Raw genomic sequence first — 19,324 nt, 5'->3', positions numbered from 1 at the left:
TTTGCATGCATTCTATATAAAAGGCATGACCAAGATACTTCATTGGAAATAAAATCTGAAGGCTTGAATTTATTTAAGCAGCGAGCCTTATTTTGTGCATAACCACCAATATGAGTTTGAAGGACCAACATTCAACTTTGCTGCTTTTAGAAAACATTTATGGCTTAACTCACTGTGCATCCTGAGCAACACGGATACATCTGTCTGTTGGATCTAGAAGAACGAACACCCTTCTGACCTGCAGAAAAAAAAGAATGAACAGTTTGAAGTGGATTTGTCTTGAAGCGTATGTTCTATGAATATTTAAAAACCAAACAAAAACTCCCAAACCTTTCTGTAGCACAGCAATTGTCACTTTGAAGGATGTTTCACACCCCTGACCACATCTGGGGTTCCTTCAGAGGCTGCTCTGGATACAAAATCAATAAGCTGTGAAATAAAAGCTACTTTACACCACACTTGCCATTATTTGTTAACATTTAGATCTACTACTTTCTTTTTCTTTAATTCAGTGTAACTGCTGCACACTCAACCACAGAGACCTGATCCAGTTTATTCAGGTCTTGTACTGCAGTTGTTTTTTGACTAGCTGCAAGTTAACTGACCTCAGTGGATATCTGAATGATGCCCCATTCCATCTGGGCCATGAAATTTTGAAAGGAGTCAAGTAACCTTGAACAAAGGACCACAAAGAATTCACAGTTCTCATTGATGGCAATTCTTTTTATTAGAAAGAATAACAAAGTGCTTTCCATAGGATTCATTTAATACAGAGTTGTTAAGAAATATTATTTTTCCTTTTCATATGGACAGGTTTGATGTGATGATTTTTCAGTGCAAACAGCATTCTCCAAGATTCTCCTACTTGTAGAGTTTCTTCTCTGTACACAGTAGTTCAAACATTTGTGCATTTGGTGGGTGTGAAACAGTACTGAAGAGTCCATCCTTTAAAAAACAAAGGTTATGTAAAAAGCTTTCGATACGTTACACTGACCAACAGGAATTATGTAATTTGTTTTTTAACACAGATTTAAGGGCCATAATTCCTTCATACAGCCCTACACACAGAAGCATAAAAGCACTTTCAGTTCTATCAAGAATAACGATCCTATATACCAATATAAATAACATTGCTAAAAACGTATCAATTTTTACCATATAGACAACAGTGAAATTGTCTTTTTTTTTTTTTTTTTTTTAATTAACCTTCTGCTTTTTAGCTAGGGACACCCTTTGAATGCTTGGTGCTTCTTCTGCCTTAGAACTATGTCTGGATGGAAGAAAGAACACAATACAAGGACTGTTTACCTATTCTCCCCCTTCACTTTTGGTACACATTTACAATCAGATTTTACACATATATGCACCATTTCACTGCATTCCATTTTCCACTCTCCACATCTGATTCTATCCTCCTTTTTTCCTTAACTCTGCTTTCCTGCAAATGACAGGGAGATACTATAGCAATAGCACAAAATTAGACAGATGATTTGGTGCAAATTCTTATCTATGTATGAAACCAAACAGGTGAGGGTTATCTTCCATACAACACATTATTTTTCTTTTTTCACTTTCAGTCAACCTAACTCCATTAGCAGGGATATTTTTTCAGGTTTTTTAAAATAAAAAAACTTCTACGAAGGACAAGATGTAATAAGTTACCCTTAAGAGAAACCATATAAAACATTCACTGTACACAATCTAAAAGAAGTCCAAAAGCTACCTTTCCCTAAAGTACATGTATACAAACATGAACATCAAAAGAACAACTGAAATGACTTCATGAATGAAACATAGTTATGCACATACTAAAAGGTTACAAGTATATAAACAGTGCCCTCACTGAACTTGTCGGTCACACCGTCGGTTCATTCCTTATGCACAGAGCAAAATCACCACTTCAGGGAAGTACTACATGCCATCTCACAGCACAGTGTCTTTACACAAGAGTACTAGTGCAACATGGATATCACAGAGACACTTTTTCCTACAGGATGAAAGGATGAGGACCTCTGAACAGTAATTTGATTGTGGGAAGAAAGGAAGGATTTTTATTTTTTTTTTAATGACAAGATGCTTTGTAGTACAGCCCTTATACAGGAGAAGAATACACATAAACCCACCGTTATATCTATACAAATATGCAAAGGTGTAAACAGGTGTTCTGCTGTCTAAGGGACTTGAAACAAAACCAAAGTTTACCCCTAGGCACTTGGGAGTACAGAGCTCCTGCCTCTTTGAGTTCAGCCTGTACTTGCTGTTTGCTTTGGGACTTGCAGTTGTGAACAACAAACCCCTGCATCCAGGATCACCTTCTGTTGTCAAATGTTTCCCTGCCACCAGCGTTAACTATTTAACTAGGCGCCAATCACCACAGGTGCCATCTAAACACACAGGGGACCTCAGTCCCACCCCCCTGCCAGTTCAGCCGTGCCCCTTGGATCCACCAAAGTTGTATGAAGATCTGGAGAGGAGATCTGCTCAGCAGGTAACTGTGCATTCATTAGAAAAGCACAGACGTGTCCACAGATGGCATTTATGCACATAAAGACTTTAAAGGAGCTGGGCCTTCATGTTCACTGCCCTAAATAACAATTATTTCACTAATAGGAAAGTCTGTAAGGACTGGGGCCCAGGTCTGTAAGGAAATAGAGCCCAGCAACCAACACGATCCATGTAGGCATAAAATTGGCCTTGAGAATGCAGTTGCAGGACTGGGACCATAGAAACGCTCCCCTTATCCCCTTATCCAGAAAGTCTCTGGATAAAACAGCATTTTCAACTAATCTGCTGCTGGTCTCTGCTAGTATAAAAATTTTTAGGAAAAAAGTCACTGCAAAATGTGTAAGTAGTTTTCTGTAAATGTCACATTACATTTCTTTAAGTAAATGTATAATTTCATTTTACCACAGATGGAGTCAATTTTGCAATTTTCTTACGAAAAGTAATGTACAGCAAATATTAAATTGGTAGCCTATTTAGTAAAGATTATGTCTCATTTTACCGTTTTTCTTTAAATGAGCATTTTCAACTTGGAAATATTCGATACACCCGTGGTGTGACTCCTGGGGAGCCAAAGTGAATTTTGCACTTACTCTTGAACGGATATATCCTATTCTCAGATTTGTGTTGCCCATGACATGCACCTATACATACACATTTTTGTTGCCTAGCATGGAAATGTATCAGTTAAGACTACTAAATAAAATGACCACCGGATTTCAGCTCCATTCTTGCCTTTCAGGGGGAAACAGGTCTGATTTGCTTACATACGCAAAGCCTCCAGCTTGTGTTGGGTCCACACTGCAGCAAATTAGGGAAGCGTTAAGAGAGCTGGTCTGATACCTATCTGGTTGTTCAGACACTTCACACGCAAGCCAGAGGAAGCAGACAATATTCTAGCATTGCCGTCTGGAATGGCAACTCTCCAACACTGCAGCTGTAACTACCTACAAAGTCCATGAATTATACAAATATTTATCTTCAGAAGGAGGGCTGGGGGAAAGAGCAAGTATTAAAAAAAAAGAAAAATAGCAGTAGGAGCAGAGTACATTTCCAAAAACAAGGCAGAGTTACATTAGACCATTTGGCCAGTACAGGAGTGTGATTCCTTCTAAACAACAGCTGAAGCCTTGTGTGAATTCACTGATATTAGTATAAAAGCATTTTGCTGGCATAGCTTGTTTCCTAGGGGAAAGCTTGCTAAAACTGTACTAATCAAAGATGCTTTTGTGCTGGGAAGTTGTATTCACCTTATGAACATTTAACATTGTAGGTTTGTTAGCAAACCTCTCTCATGCAGATTTAGCTTTTCAGCAAGAAGCCAGCAAATTATGCAGATTCAGGGAACAAACAGCACACAAACCCCACCCAACAGTGAAACAGGACACTCGCATCAAGTGTCCTCTTAAAACCAGACAGGAAATTTTCATGATACAAAGCAAGAACACTGGAGGAGCGGGGAGGAACAAAAAGCCAGTCCTTGGACTAAGGCCCCAAGAATGCAGAAAACAGTATATTGGACACCATTGTATTACAAACACCTCCTTTTTTGCCCTTCGAAGATGTAGTAGGGCACTGCTGACTTTGCTTACAATGCGTAATTTTAGTCCCCCTCACCCCAAATGTTGGAAGTTCAGTGAAATGCAATTTGAAGCATCGCAGCTTTTGATATGCCACCCATTTACTTAAACATAAATCCACTGACATAGTGACAGAGTTGAGAGAGATAATCTAAACAGCATCTATAAAACTTTACTGTTGTACATAAATAATGACAAGGCACAGAACAGCAACCAGTCCAAGAGCTTGTAGGCCAAGAAACCAGAGCATAACCCAGAAGAATATAATTATTACAGGTTCTACTATCCGTTCTCCAAAGTACATCCTTGTGAAGCCTATTCTGATAAGGCTTTTGTTTAGTTCACCAAAGAGAGTTCCCATCTTTTTGTAGTCATCTATTACAGGTTCTGCTGTGTGGTTTCTTTGTGCTTGCTGGACCTGTGGACAGAAGACAATTATTAGGAAATAGGTTGTACAATCAGTTCTTCTTACTGTGATTCTGAACAAGTCTCAGCTGTTTCTATTTGAACGTGTAAAACTAAGATATACATGCAATAAAGCTATCCCTTAAATCAAGAAATTGACAGTGTTACATAGCTTGTGACTTTGGTACAATGTTAAGAATGACATCCACTTGTCCAAACCTGGGACATGTCAAGTGATACTACAAACATATGACAGACACCCTGCTTCTCCTCCAGATGTCACGCTAGAGGGGTAAAGCCCTCCTGTAGCGTCATACATCTCACCTGTCTGTGCAACAGGGATGTCAGGGCAAACAAAATGGAATTAGTTGCCTGTAATTCAGGGAGGGGATCTGACCGAAGTAGCCTTGTTCTAAATTATTTTCAGAATATCTTCAGAACCACAAGAATGATACAAAACTATTAAGCATGAACTATAAAATATTTCACACCAAAGCACAGGGAACTGAAGGGGTACTATCACCACTGAAAAAGGGCACTGGATTTGACCAGGAAGAAGGCAAACATCTATCTCAATGTCAGCACAGAAAGGTGTGACGGCAATGCAGAGGAAGACAGACTCAAGGATGGCACAGATGCAAAGTGATGGTACAAAATAGCAAAGGGGAGAGGAAACAAGTTCTGCAGTTTTCCCAAAAAGAAAAGTGGTGGGGCAGATGCATAGGAAGGCAGAAGCACATCTTTAAATGAAGATGCAATGCTTAAATATCACTGCAGAAAACACGTGTCTGTTTCAACATGTAAATTGCAATTAGATTAGAGTTTGAAATCTCGTCTCTCCTTCCCCAGTGTCCAGAGATCCTTTGCACAAAACCTTATTGCCTTGTGTTTGGGTATGACAGGGCGAACATGCTTTCAAGATGATGGGTGTGAGTTTTCTAACCCTTCCATTAGGCAGCAATGAAAACACATGCAGCAGGTACTCATCAATGTTTCAGTCAGCTGATCAACAAGTCCAACAAATTGCCCACAAACAATATGTGCAATTAGTCTACTCCTGGATTCAAAGCAAACATGTATCTTCAGTTCCATCTTCAAGGACGAAAGCTATTCTGTGTCCCTGGCTGCATGGTATGGTCTTCGTGGAGAAACAGAAATTCCCTCCCATAGCAGTGCCTGGCTCTCCATTAGAGAGCAAGGAATAAAGTAAATTCCCATTCCCACAGAAAACCATCCAGCAAAGGCCAAAGGAAGCCAGTATTTTTTTCTAGGCCAGACTTTAGGCCATGATGCATAACCTTCTGACTGAATAAAGATTGGGTAAAGCACCACAGCTGCTACTGACCACCCCCCCACCCCCAACAAAACCCCGACAGTCCCTCAGCTGTGTGCACTTGGGTATTTTATTTGCTTATTCATAAAGACTTTGGTTTAAGCTTCAGTCCTGAATCCCAGAGAGGGAGGGGTGCAGGCAAGCTAAAAACTAATGAATACTGTGTTCAATTTTTCTGCAGCTCTACAGAAGAGCCTGAACATAGAGAACACAGTATTTGAGGTTATGTACTGACACCCAAAGCCTTGTCTCTTTCCAGCTCACTTCTCAGGCCCAGGTTGTTTTCTCCCTCCCGCTGGATATGAAAACCCCAGTTCTCAGCATTTTGGCTTTATCGACTCCTCATTAATTCCAACATTTCAAGATTAGTCTTTTCAAGAATGGCAGTGCAGGGGGCTTGCCAACCCAGGAACACAATGTTATTACAGGAACTCTCATGTCTCTATTCTCAAAGAGCACAGGGAGACAAACTATTAGTCTACATGGTACATTGATCAAAACAATTAGGGAAAAGAGAAAGGACGTGCTGGGAAGATGTCTGGGTTTCAGCTGGGATAGAGTTAATTTTCTTCTTAGTAGCTGGGGCAGTGCTGTGTTTTGGATTTGGTGTAAGAACAATGGTTGTTGCTGGGTGATGTTTATACTGTGTCAAGGACTTTCCAGTTTCTCTGGCCCTGTCAGCCAGAGGACTGGAGGGGCACGGGGAACTGGGAGGGGACACAGCCAGGACAGCTGACCCAAACTAGCCAAAGGGATATTCCATACCATATGGTGTCACGCTGAGCACATATAAGCTGGGGGAAGAAGGAGGAAGGGGGGACATTTGGAGTAATGGCATTTGTCTTCCTGAGTAACCATTACACGTGATGGAGCCCTGCTTCCCTGGGGATGGCTGAGCACCTGCCTGCCCGTGGGAAGCAAGCGCTGAATGAATTCCTTGTTTTGCTTTGCTTCTGTGCGTGGCTTTTGCTTTACCTATTAAACTGTCTTTATCTCAACCTACGGGTTTTCTCACTTTCACTCTTCTGGTTCCCTCCGCCATCCCACTGTGGGGCGAGTGAGCGAGCGGCTGCACAGTGCCTGGTTGCCAGTGGGCGTTAAGCCACCACAGAAGGGAAAATATTATTTGCTTCCTGCATGCAGAGACCACAGGGAACATGGGCCTATGGGGCAATGACGGAGATCAGAGCGCAGCTCCCATCAAGTGGTGCAGAGACGGCTTCAGAGCGAAACAGTTAATGTGTGCAGAAGTCACTACATTCTCTAGCAAAGTAGCTTAGGCTTTGAGCCAGTGGCCAGTGCAAAGAGAAGCGGAAAACAAATGAATCACTTTTTTGCCTCTGGATTATTAATGGCACTCAGCAACGTCCTGAAGCCTTTGCACAGAGCAAGTAGAGTACAGCGCTGGCAAGGAAGCCACCAGCAGGCACATGTCCACAAGCTCTGTCTCACCAGCTAGGCACAGGTAACTGCACATACCCACACTGACAGCCTCTCTCCTGGTACGAGGCAGCTGTAGGACACGGGACTCCCCTAGAGCCCCGTGTTCTGCTTTGATAAGCTAACAGCCAGAAGTTGCACACAGCCTCTTAAGCAGGGTACAGAGTACATTCCACCTTACTTAGGCTGTCCAGGTCTTTTTTTAATTTTTTTTAAGCAAGACTTTCTCTCACCCTCCTTTTCACAAACAAGGGTAGATTCATGAATTCCTACAGTGATTACACAAAGCAAGCTTCTAGGCAGGGAGACTGACAAGTGTGTATTTAATTACAAAACGTGTCAAGTTATTTTTCCAAATATTTTCAAAAGCTTACAAAACCTTTCAGAATGATCATGGAAATTCTCAAAACTTCAAAGTCTCCTTCAGTTAATTCAGGCTGAGTGTATCTTGCTTCAGGCAACCCAGCAAAAAACAAGTGAAGCTGAAAACAGATGATCAGCTGTACAACACAGATGGCATATTTTTCTTTACTATTGCATAATATTTCACATGCTGGACAAATACGTTTCTTCAGAGGTGTAGCTAAAATGTAAATATTAGGGCAAACACCAGTAATGTTACTATACTCCAAATTGCTAAAAAATATTAAATAAGTTTAACATAGCAGCAGAAGTTCTCTTACTAATTTTCAGAGTGAGAGTAAAACAGCATACAGTCCCACATATGCGCCAATAGCTCTCAAACCACATCCTTGGAACAATTTTTTATTTTTTTTTCCCCCAAAGCACTTTTCTAAACATTTTTAGGAATTGGCTGTCTTCAGCAAGCACACAGTTCCCAGCTGACTCGGAATTTCCATAGGGTTATTTTCATACTGAATCTTGCTGAATCAGCCTCAAGCTAGACAGACACTACCGCTAACAGAGAAACACAGAAAGAGAAATGCACCCATTATGAGCAGCGCACTCCACCCCCCCAACAAAACTGAGCTACATCCAAAAGCAAAAGAAGTTTCTGTTTCAAAGTTGCTGATTTTAAGAACCAACAACCCAGCCTTGGCTTCGTAACCTTTGAGAATATTTTGTGTATCACAGGGGAGTGGAGGATTTTCTTTACCTGCACCAGCCCCAGAGAAAGCATGCTCTCAAGGCCTTTACAGCAGCTCTGCTCCTCATAGCTAACACATAGTATGCAGGGGGCACCCCCAGACATCATTTGCCACAATGCAGGAGGGAATGTAAGAGGTCTACTCCACCTGCAGTGATTTGTTTCCCTTTCCTCACTCTTAGAAAGACAGGAGCAATGAAGAAATGCAGAGGCACCAGGGGAACAGAAGTGCAGCCAGGGATCTAGCATGGATATAGATGGATGCATGCCCAAAATGCCTCCCAAAAAGAGAGGCACAACAGTATTGTCTCCCCAACTTCTCTCCCCTCCTTCCTCCAACTGGCTGAAAGACACTCACCAAATACACACATATGGGATTATTCCTGAAGGGGAAAGGAGAATAGGGCTTTCCCATGTGAATGAAGCTAAAACAAAAAAAATACTAGAAATGCCGATTGCATTTGTTTCCTAACCTAATGTTTCTTATCAAATTGCTATAATGAATTGCTCCTTACTCTAACTTAAATTAATTTTACAGCTAAGTGACTTTATTTTAGACATACTGGGATCATCAACATCCTTAAAGTAAACTACACTAGCAGATTCCTTTACACAAATATACAACCACTGTGTATTGCTTCATTGCCTCAAACTCCTTTTCATTTTATATTCCTTAAATGCTTTCATACAGGTTTTGTTGGGTTGGTTTTGGTTTTTTTTTCATTTGAAAAATATTTCATATAATCATAGTATAGTTTGGTTTGGAAAGGACCTTTGAAGCCCATCTAGTCCACTGCCCCTGCAATAAGAAGGGACATCTTCAACTAGATCAGGTTGTTCAGAGCCCTGTCCAGCCTGACTCTGAATGTTTCCAGGGATGGGGCATCTACCACCTCCCTGGGCAACATGTTCCAGTGTTTCATGACCCTTATCGTAAAAAATTTTCTTCCTTATATCTACCTGTCTGAATCTACCCTCTTTAAGCTTAAAACCATTACCCCTTGTTCTACTGCATCAGGCCCTACTAAGAAGTTTGTCCCCAGCTTTGTTATAAGCCCCCTTTAAGTACTGGAAGGCTGCTGTAAGGTCCCCCCGGAGCCTTCTCTTCTCCAGGCTGAACAGCCCCAACCCTCTCAGCCTGTGGTCATAGGAGAGGCGCTCCAGCCCCCGATCATTTTTGTGGCCCTCCTCTGGACCCACTCCAACAGGTCCATGTCTTCCCTGTGCTGAGGACTCCAGAGCTGGTTGCAGCACATATTCATACTCCATTTCATATTTGGTTTCTATTTTTTACTTTAAATTATTTTAAATCAGAAATAGAGTTATCATATGGAACAGAAGGGAAAGTGTCTGTCCTGTTGCTCAGCATGTAAGGCACAAACAATGTTTTTCACAAGTCTACTGCAGTACCTGAAGGTTCCCATCAAGCACCCAGTTTTCTCTTGTCTTTTCAGATGTTTGGTGTTACAAAATTTCCCTCCCTAGCCAAAATGGCCTATTTTCATCCCCAAAGCTGTTGTTAGTCTGCTGTCTCCTGCCACTTACTGGCAGGAAGTCTGAATTTGGAGATCCAAACTGTGAAAAACTTTACTATGGACACTTTGTAACCAGATTTACCCAGCTGTTAGGGCCAAACGGCTTAGGGGCTGGGAGGCTGTAAGGAGAACCATGACGTGCCCTCTCAGTTGCAGAATGCCATGAAAGGAACTTTTTTCAAAATTAAAGCCTCTGAGGAGGTCGCAGAGGAGGTACTAAGCACAAGTTCTGTCTACTTCCAGCACAGCTGGTGCTCCTACATCCCTGAAGTGCTTCTGAAAAAAAAAATATCTCCCATGTAATTGAACGTTTTCCTGGACTAGCTTTAAAACAACAGAGAAAGTAAAAACAACCTACTGAACCTACCGAATAACCAGCTGTGGCTTTACCAGTTACATTTGTCATCAACATAACACACAAAATTACACGTGTTCTGATCACTAACTACCCTGGCTTATGGCAAACTTCCACCACACTCATCAAACTCACTGCTGCCTAAATTCAGGAAAGCACACTTAAGTCAGAAGCAGAGGCCACTACACACCAGTCTGACAGCAGGAACTTTTTCTCCCTTACTCCCTTCCCATCAAGGGTGTTTTGACCACACAGAGAAACACGAGATCCCATCAGAACACACCCCCTCAAAGAAACCATCTTTGCAATTATTCATATGCTCACCAGGAGAGACGGATAAAGTTAGCAGTCATTTAAGGCTGATCTCTGTCTGCACCTCACAGGTATAATGCAGCCAGTTCAAGGTCTTTTCCCCTCAAATGGCTGGAAGCACACAGTTCCTGCCCCTCCCCATTTGCAGATCACACCGAATAACCACCAAGCTCTTGGAGGATACAGAATACAAATGGATCCAAATGGGACACAAACCTACCCAACACACTTGGGAGGTCATTTTCCTGTGGCTAATCAAAGAGAGCATGGAAACACAGATTCAGCATTTCTTTTTTCTGCTATCAGTGATGTTAGCTCACTGAAGGACAGTATCAATGATGTCCTTGTACAGCACCACCAACAAGCTCTGCCTGGAAGTCCCTGCAGCTTCTCCCAAGGATCACCACTGCAGCACTTTCCTCAGCAAGTGATGGAGCCCAGTGCCCATGCTCAGGGCACCCCACACTTGCTGGATGTGGCAGATTTGCTGGCCATGTGTAGATCACATGTGACAAACTACTTCAACATCTGTGTGCTCAGGGCTGCCACCCCTGCCAGAACAAACTGGGTCTTCGAGGGCTCGTCCCTGGAAAGAAGGAAGTGGTCTGAAAGAGATACCCAAGCTGCTCCAGTGGCTGCAGCTGGTGCCTTCTGCCAGCCTCCTGGAAGAAAGACAGCCCTGCTTCATCACACACCCCTCTGCCACAAGGCTAGTGTGATGGGTGAGGTGGTACGGGGCCACCAGGAAAGGCAGCATTGGGTTGGATGAATTGTCTGAGGGGATCACAAACTGAATGGCTCTAAAGTGACCGCAATGATTCTCAGTCATGTAACCTCACCACTGCACTTGCTGAGAGGAGAACAGGTGTAGTTACAGTCTTGCCTTCCAGGTATTTCATCTGCTGAAGCAGCAGCTTGGTCCAGCATTTTCCACTCATAGCCTAAGGATCTTGAGATCTTTAGTTTGGGAATTTTTTGTGTGTGTGGAAAAAAAATCTGACTTGAATGAAATAATTGGATGAAGTTCAACAGCCTTCGTTCTGTGGGAGGAGGGAATGGATGAACATAAGGAACCTGCTCCACCTAAAGATTCCAGATGTTTTGTTAAAAAATAAACCAAACAAATTCCATTCAACTACTCTGAAGATACAAGATCTTTCAAAACAAACCAAATAACATCCCTCTTCCTATTTTTCATGAGTAATGAACTGAAGAAACCCCAATAGTCTTCTGTTGCTCAAACAACTTGAAAAATTCCTGCCCTGCACTCAACAACAGCACCAGGCTGCGTATAAGTCTATCAGTTTCTCTTTTATTGCATCAGCTGCCCAAAAGGGTATTACATAAATGTGAACTCCAGCAATGATTCCAATCCAATGAAAGTCCAATGACTGGGAAAATAATTGCTTTCCCTGTAAAAACTTGTGATTTTACAGTTGAAAATATGCTGCTAGGCAAAGGCAACAAAGAGAGAGGGGAGTAGGAAAAAGGTATCCACAAAGTTAATCTCAAGCAGCAGCATCTCCAAATAGTTTGTAACATGCCTCTGATCACAATCAGTCACATTTACAGTTATAAAAGAAAGATAAAAAGATAGCATATTTAAGAGAATTATTTCCATATTAGATGGAAAAAAAACCCCTTTTGAGATAAGCAGCAAAGACATGTTTAACAACACGTGAATGAGATGTTAAAAAAAGTGTAATAAGGAAATGCAGGGATATCATGTTTACATACCCACCTGCATGTTCCTTTTTTTCAAGTAACAGGTTTCCTCTGCAGTATGTAACTGCTCACAATCTATTTTACTCCAGTCATGGTTATTTTTACTCCAGGGAACCAGTGGTGTGTCTAACAGCTGAAGCCCATAGACACTTGAATGTCCAAAAAAGCCACTGAGATGTGACTTTAGGGATATGCTTAGTTATTGAAAAATACTCCTGTATTTTTGAAAGCTGGAACATGAATGTTTGTTCAGAAGACATCTGAACTCACAAAGTCATCTCTTTCTAGAGCATGCCAAAACTGAAAATACTTCAAGCTCAATCTTACCGAAAAACATGAGAAGAAAGTAAGCAGCTAACAGAGACTGGGATGGAAGAAACCACAGGCTCCCTCCCCTCCAAAGCAAGAGACCAGCTTCCGCTGGGTGCAGGCGGGTACACATGCCAGCCAACACCCAGCTACAGATACCGGGTAGTTAGGTAGCCAGCAATGTTAAGTCCCGGACGAATGAATTACCCAGTCTTGCCGGTACTCAGCCATCTGACCGCCCGGTGTGTTGCCCCGGACAGGCTTCGGAGGTTTGCAGAAAATGGCAAGTTCCCAGGTTGTGGCCTCCTCTTCCTCCCAACCACAGCCTCCCCCCACTGCCGGGCACCAGCATGAAACCCTACGATGCACGGGTCTGCCAGGCGCAGGCTTGCTGCCGCCTCCTCCTCCACACAGGCAGACTAGGCAGTTTCGTTACTAGTAACACCTGGCACGTGACCAGGGTTTCACCCTCCTTTCTCATCCTTAAAAAGATTTCTTCTGTTTAGTTAAAGGAAGTAAAATTTGCCCAAGATGGGCAAATAATTTTAGTGGAAATGTTTCTGATTTTCTTCCTCTTCTACTGTAGCAGGAAGAGAATGGTATCCCTTTGCATCCCTTGCTAGCATGAAACTAACAATTAGTATTTGACCTTGTAAATGTAAGCAGTAATAAGATCTTGATACTTGACCAACAGACTATTAAGACAACAAATTAAGACAACAAAATTAATTTTAACTTTCTGGGAGGAAAAAAAAAATTGATTTCTCTAGGCTAATTTTAATCTGATATTTAAATATGAAAAGATTAATAGATTAGGAAATGAGAGAAAAAAAATCATACCTCACTTCCAGATGAAAAACAAGACAAATGAAAATTAAGTTTAACTTGTTCCTCTGGGGAAAAAAGCGCAAATGCATGAAAACTAGAAAAATCCTGAATACCAAAAGTACTTTACAACAGCTACCAACAAAAGTGACATACTTAGAGGGAGTTTAAATAAAAAATTGTTAAACAAAGATTGGGTTAACCTTCATTGAACAGCAAGAATCTAGACACCATTTATAAAATAGAAAGACGTTTCTATAGAAACAAGCAATAACATACAAAAAGCGAGTGCACAGATTCCTTTTAGTCAACTTTTATGGCAACAAGTTTAGGATCAACAGCTGCTGGAACAAACTATGAAATACCAGGAGTGGGTTTGCGTTAAGGAGGTGAAAAGGCTTTTCCAGATACTAAACTTGTGCATGTGCAAAGCAGAGAAGGCTTCAGGAGCAATAGAAGCTTCCCTCGATAAATCGTGTTTGTAGTCCCATAATTTCAGGAGTAAATTTCCCCACTGATACAGCACCAGATGAGAAAGTGTCACAGACAGGAACCCAGCATGGCAGGGTCTGAGGGAGAGGAAACCTGCCTGCCCCCATGTTAAGATCTGCTGCCTCTCTCCCCCATTTTAGGCTGCTGTTTACACTCATACTTAGGCTCCTACTACTGTCCCTGTAACTTGATCCCATCCATGCTGCAATTTTACACAGAGACTCGATCAAAAGCAATTTTTAATCCATCTCTTCCTTACACCTGCAACACTTAATTTCCACAGGATTTTGTTTATCAAGGTTCCCCCACTAAAATTTGTCAGCTTGACCCAGCAAAAGGCTTGCAAACCAATGCACATCCAGTGGTATCAATGCCCTGGCTTGCTGAAAAGCACAGCTGTTAATTTTGCCTTTTAAGGAGAAGAAATTTCTATTCACTTCTATCTCCAGAATACTTTTTTTTTTCCCTTAAGAAAACTGGATCTTCACATTATTCAAGCAGAGCATGCTATCTTATCTATTTTAGGTGCTACAGTTATATCTGAAGGATTTTCTGTTAGTTTGTTTTTCTTCAAATGCTGTCAAGCCTCAGAAAACCCACTAATGCTTTTTAGAAAGTTATTATCACGTATTATTTTGTAGCTATGAACCTCTGCAGCAGAGTTAAATTACTTGTAGAGCCAGAACAAATTTGGGATTAAGCTCTCCTTGTCAGGTATTACTATTTTGAGTTCGGAAGCAAATTCCAACAACTGCAAGCAGGAGAAACCTACAATTTTCATATTATCTCAGTGTGGAATAAATTAGAAATAGATGTCTAGCCTTAGGCACCACAGTTTCCACACACACACATTTACTTTAAAACATTCTTGGCCTCTACTGACTTACGATTGCAATGATACCCTTCCAGGCAACGCAGCACACATCCATCCTAGTCAAATGAACAATGAAATTTACATGAGGGATATCACAAGACTGTTGATATTATCCTCTAGTTTTGTTTCTGCTCATTCTTTCCATGCTGAGGAAATACTAGAGATATTGGGAACTTACTCAAAAAGTTCAAGACTTGAACTTAGTTAAGACACTCATGCCTCTTCAACATAATTCTCAATGGGAAGCACCAAAACCCTTTTGTAATAGCTCCTCTAAATGTGAACCCATGTATTAGACTATAAAATACTCCACTTATAGAGATAAAACACTGTTCACAATAATAATTAAACATCCCGAAGTGTTACAAAATCAGGTTAATGAAGAGGTGATTGTCTAAACTAATTTACCTACTTGCGAATGCGTGTATTGTGTATTAACTCTGCATTTAGACATTTTCTATGAGAAGCGTTGGTTTTAGCTTAGCTGTGGGACAGCACTTTGGATTCTGCGTATCGTAAACCAGCACGACGTGGAGATCCTGGCCTCACTGAAGCAACTGGGAATTTTGCCACTGCCTTCGACTTAGATTACAAGAGACTAAAACTCATTATTGCCCAGACAGACAATCTTCGGTACAGAAGACAGCCACATGCCACAGCTTTCAGGAACTGTCCACTGTAACACAGCTTGGCTTCCAAGTCCCTATGGATGGGCCGAGTGTTGTGACTCTTGCTAATACTACTGTAATTGTAAAACATGCCCTACTGTAACGCAGCACTTTTGCCTCACCTTTTATTATCACACACTCGCATGCATTCCACCTTTCTATTCTTATTTCATGGTTTAATTTATAGGTGTTGATGAGATTTAGGCTCTAGTAATATAACAAAGGCTAACCTATTTTAGAAAGTGGGTTAAGGAAAGAGATTTGAGGTCCTTAACTCTAGCAATGTTGAAAAAACGTGACAACTTGTGTGTCTGACCAATAACTATCAACAGTTAGGGAAAAAAATGTTAACTCACAGGGTGAAGCAGCAACCCCCTCCCATGGCTTCAGGAGCAGCTGAATCTTTTGGTGCCTTCATATACCACTTCTGACCACCAGCAACGCAATGCAGGAGAGGCGGAAGAAACTACCCAAGTTCTGCAGTGCTTTGAAGACTAAAGTAAGTGTAATTATTCTCACCTTTGCATGCAAACCTACAAAGGATATTAATCACATTAATATCCAGTTCAGCTTTTAAATCTAATCACTGAACTAAGTAATTCTACAGTCTATTGCAATAATGAATTCCAAAGGCTATATATTTATTAACATATCCTTCTCCTAAAAATGTACCTGTCAGTAATTTCATTATGCATGTCCTTGCTGACATAATAATAAGCTTCAATATAAAATTAAAGCCGGAGGGTTTGGAATTAAATAAATAGATTTCCTACAGAGTACTTGCTTAAAAAAAATAATTAAAGAGTGCATACATTATTATTGAGGTCCTACTTGTTAGGAAGGTATTCTTTTAGCATTATATTACTAGGTATGATCTTACACAAACCGAGTTTATTTTGGAGGAAAGGGGGAAAAAGCAAATCACACCCAGGCTACCAGCCCCAGACCCTCACCTGAAAAAAACTCAAAAAAGGCCAAAGTATTTGCTCTCACACAGGCTTTACTTTACCCAAGTTGAGAGAAGTGAGAATTTACACCATTGTTCCCTTAACAGTGCAAACACCCTCAGCAAACACAGCAACGACAACGAGGCCTCCATTGAGGGACTCCAGGTAAGGACCCAGCATGGAAACAAGATCCCTGCCTGCTGGAATAGCAGCGTTCACTAACAGCCTCTCCATGAGAGCAGAAAGGGTAGGGGGAACCAATTATTTTCAGACAAATCCGGACACATTCATGAAAACAAAAAAGTGACAGCACATGACTAGGCTTGATGGCCCAGGAGCCCCTCCAAATCAAGCCACATGTTTGTGCTTCTCTTGACCAAGAGAACCTGGGACTTTCTGTCAAAGTTTGCAGCAAGCGTACATACCACTAACTCCTCACCTAGCTTTAGTCCTCCCTACATGTAAAAATAGAATACTCCTATTTATTTATCAAATTGTAATTATTTTTACTGTTATTTTATACAATGTTCACATTCTCTACATAATTAAAGGCAACTGATGTTCCTTATTTCCAAATCTAGTTTATTATTTGTCCAGATGCTGGCACCTCGGTATGCAGAAAAAATACTCCACATAACAGCAGTGAAACATTTCCAGCAAACAGGAAATATTTTCTCTTTCTTCCTCACCACCTATTTAAAAATTCTGCCTTGCTATCCTAATGTTATGCCCCAGCTTGTCAGAAAGGGCCACAATCACTACCTGTGCTTGAGAAAAGTGGGAAGAGTTTCTCAGCCAAGTGTGCCTGTGGCTACCCAAGCAATACCTGTAGCAACTTCATTTTGAAATGCGTTTAGGCAAGATTGGAAAGCTGGTATGTTAGTGGTTACAGGTTAGGTAGTTACAGCACACCCCACACCCCGAAACCACACCGCCAGGCTCCTCACCCAGCCGGCAGCGGCAATCTGGGGGGTGCTCCCTCCTTAGCAAGGAGTTACAACCAGTTCTAGAGCAGTAACATCCGAGGTGGTCTGATGCAAGTTTTTAACCTCTCTTTTCAGAGTAGACAGCTGTCAGAACCAGCAAATGTTTCTGATTCTCCTCCTGCAATAACCTGCAGGAGGGCTTGTGGATGCACCAAGGGGAACTGCGGTGCCTCTCGGCACATCTGGCCTTACCCTACATTCACGCACCTGCCCTGCTCTGCTCCATTTTTCTAGAGAAAGGGACAAGGAAGATGCACTGACTTACATAAACGGTCACTGAGCGAATTCTCAAGTACCAGGCACCTCTCAGCAGTGGCCTGCTTTTAGCTGCAACATCAGGGAAGTACTACCAGACGCTTTCAAACACTAAACTCTTCTGGCTATGAAAGGGCACCCTTATGGTTAAGCGAAGTCAGGACCATCTTACAAGAATTTTCAACAGAAATGATTAACAAATGAAGCTGGAAAGTACTTCGGGATGTACTCCAGCAGCTGTTTGCCCCCCTGCAATTATCAGCGCTAGTGCAATTCTCCTACTTAACCACCCAAGGCATTCAGAGCAGATGATTACATTAAAGTATTGAATATGAAAAGGTTGTGTTCTTTTGGTCTTTAAATGAGACATCAATAAAGGTGCATTTAAGAACACTGCCTTTGTCTAAGCACCGGGACAATACCGTCTGCAAAACAAAGAGTGCGTGGAAAGCCATTTTACAACTAACAATAGGGAAACCTTTCATTTCCTAAACGAAAAGCCCACTTCCATCCAACATGCCATAAAAATGCATGCCCTGAAGAAAGCAGACAAGTCAAAAAATGAGTCGATATTCTTCGCCAATTACAACACGTTCTGTTTCGTAAGTAACAGAGAGATGGAAGGCTTGAAACATTTAAGTGAACAAATCTTTAACAGAAAGACTGAGAAGTGAAGTACTGGGGAATTCCGGGGATGGCAGCAGCACCCCAATCCTCTCCAGCGAGATGCTCGCACGTGGGTGCCGTGCGGGGACCACCCCTGCACATCTGCTCCCACCCTCTGCCACGCGGACTACGCGGCTCGAAGGGAGACAGACCGGGGGACACCGAGGCCGGGGACACCCCGCCCCCCGCGGGGCAGCCCCACGCAGCCCGGCTGGGTTGCGTAAGCCCCACCGCAGCGGAGCGGCTCGCCCCGCCGCCGGGCTGTAAGGGCTGTAACGGCGGTGCACGGGGGACGAACCGAAAGGCGCTTACGGTTTCCCCTCGCCTGACGCCGGGGGCAGCCCCGAAGCCGCGGCCCGCCCTCCCGGACCTCTTACCCGCTGGCACCCACCTGCTCCTCAGGGCGCCGCCGGTGCCGGGCGGCCGCCGCCCCCGCTTCCCGCTCGGATTCGCCGAGCGGCGGCAGCAGCTCCGCCGCCGAGCCCATGGCCGCTCCGCGCCGAGCGGAGCCCCACGCTCCCCGCCGCTGCCGCCGGGCGGGGCGGGACCGTCACGGGGTGCGGGGGAGCGGCGGGAGGGCGGCGCCGCGGGGAGCGAGGGGCGGCCCCTGGCACCGGCCCGGCGGCGGGGTGCGGGAAGGGGCCGCCCGCTGCTGGGTCGCGCCTCGGGCGGCAGCGGCCGCGGGCCTTCGGGAGCGGGGTCGCTCGCTGCGCGCTGAGGCGGAATAAAAACCAACCCCCACAGCCCCGCTTCCATTTCCCAAGCTTGTATTAAACCCGGGTGTCCGTAAAGCGTTAATTTTAGCAGCGCTGCTTGTTGGCGTGTCTCCGGGGAGGAATGCCCGAGCGGCTGCCTCCTGGCAGCGGGCGGCGGCACTAGCCGCCCTCCCCCAGAGGAAAGCGCTGGCCTTGCTCTTCCGAGGCGCCTGAATCCGGCCCTTCCTCTCTGAGGCGAGCTAACACAGTGAGGGAGAAGGAAAGCAACGGCAAGGCCAGAAGATAAGCCTT

At 43.2% G+C, this 19,324-nt stretch overlaps 1 protein-coding gene across 2 annotated transcripts; it reads right to left on the bottom strand.

The window, feature by feature from the left end:
* Positions 1 to 702: 702 nt before the first annotated feature.
* Positions 703 to 18,874, bottom strand: FAM241A (family with sequence similarity 241 member A). Of its 2 annotated transcripts, XM_037381186.1 has the most exons (3): positions 18,709 to 18,874; positions 4,357 to 4,500; positions 703 to 945 (listed from the first exon to the last, which is right to left on the bottom strand). In XM_037381186.1, the coding sequence occupies exons 1-3, from the start codon at positions 18,802 to 18,804 to the stop codon at positions 862 to 864; spliced, it is 324 nt and encodes a 107-aa protein (XP_037237083.1). In that variant the 5' UTR covers positions 18,805 to 18,874; the 3' UTR covers positions 703 to 861. The 2 variants fall into 2 exon arrangements, with proteins under 2 accessions (XP_037237083.1, XP_037237075.1); XM_037381178.1 differs by having other exon boundaries at positions 703 to 4,500; positions 18,709 to 18,869.
* Positions 18,875 to 19,324: the final 450 nt, after the last annotated feature.

This window comes from Falco rusticolus, chromosome 1 (genome assembly GCF_015220075.1).
Source record: "Falco rusticolus isolate bFalRus1 chromosome 1, bFalRus1.pri, whole genome shotgun sequence".
Classification (NCBI taxonomy): Eukaryota; Metazoa; Chordata; class Aves; order Falconiformes; family Falconidae; genus Falco; species Falco rusticolus.
This window is presented reverse-complemented; position numbering and strand designations above follow the sequence as displayed.

What these genes read in the sequence shown, in the direction of transcription:
- FAM241A (XM_037381178.1), bottom strand. Translation starts at nt 18,804, where the DNA reads ATGGGCTCGGCGGCGGAGCTGCTGCCGCCGCTCGGCGAATCCGAGCGG. An exon ending in GGCGGCGCCCTGAGGAGCAG is followed by an intron (nt 4,501 to 18,708) that starts GTGGGTGCCAGC and finishes TTCTGTCCACAG; the next exon opens with GTCCAGCAAGCACAAAGAAA.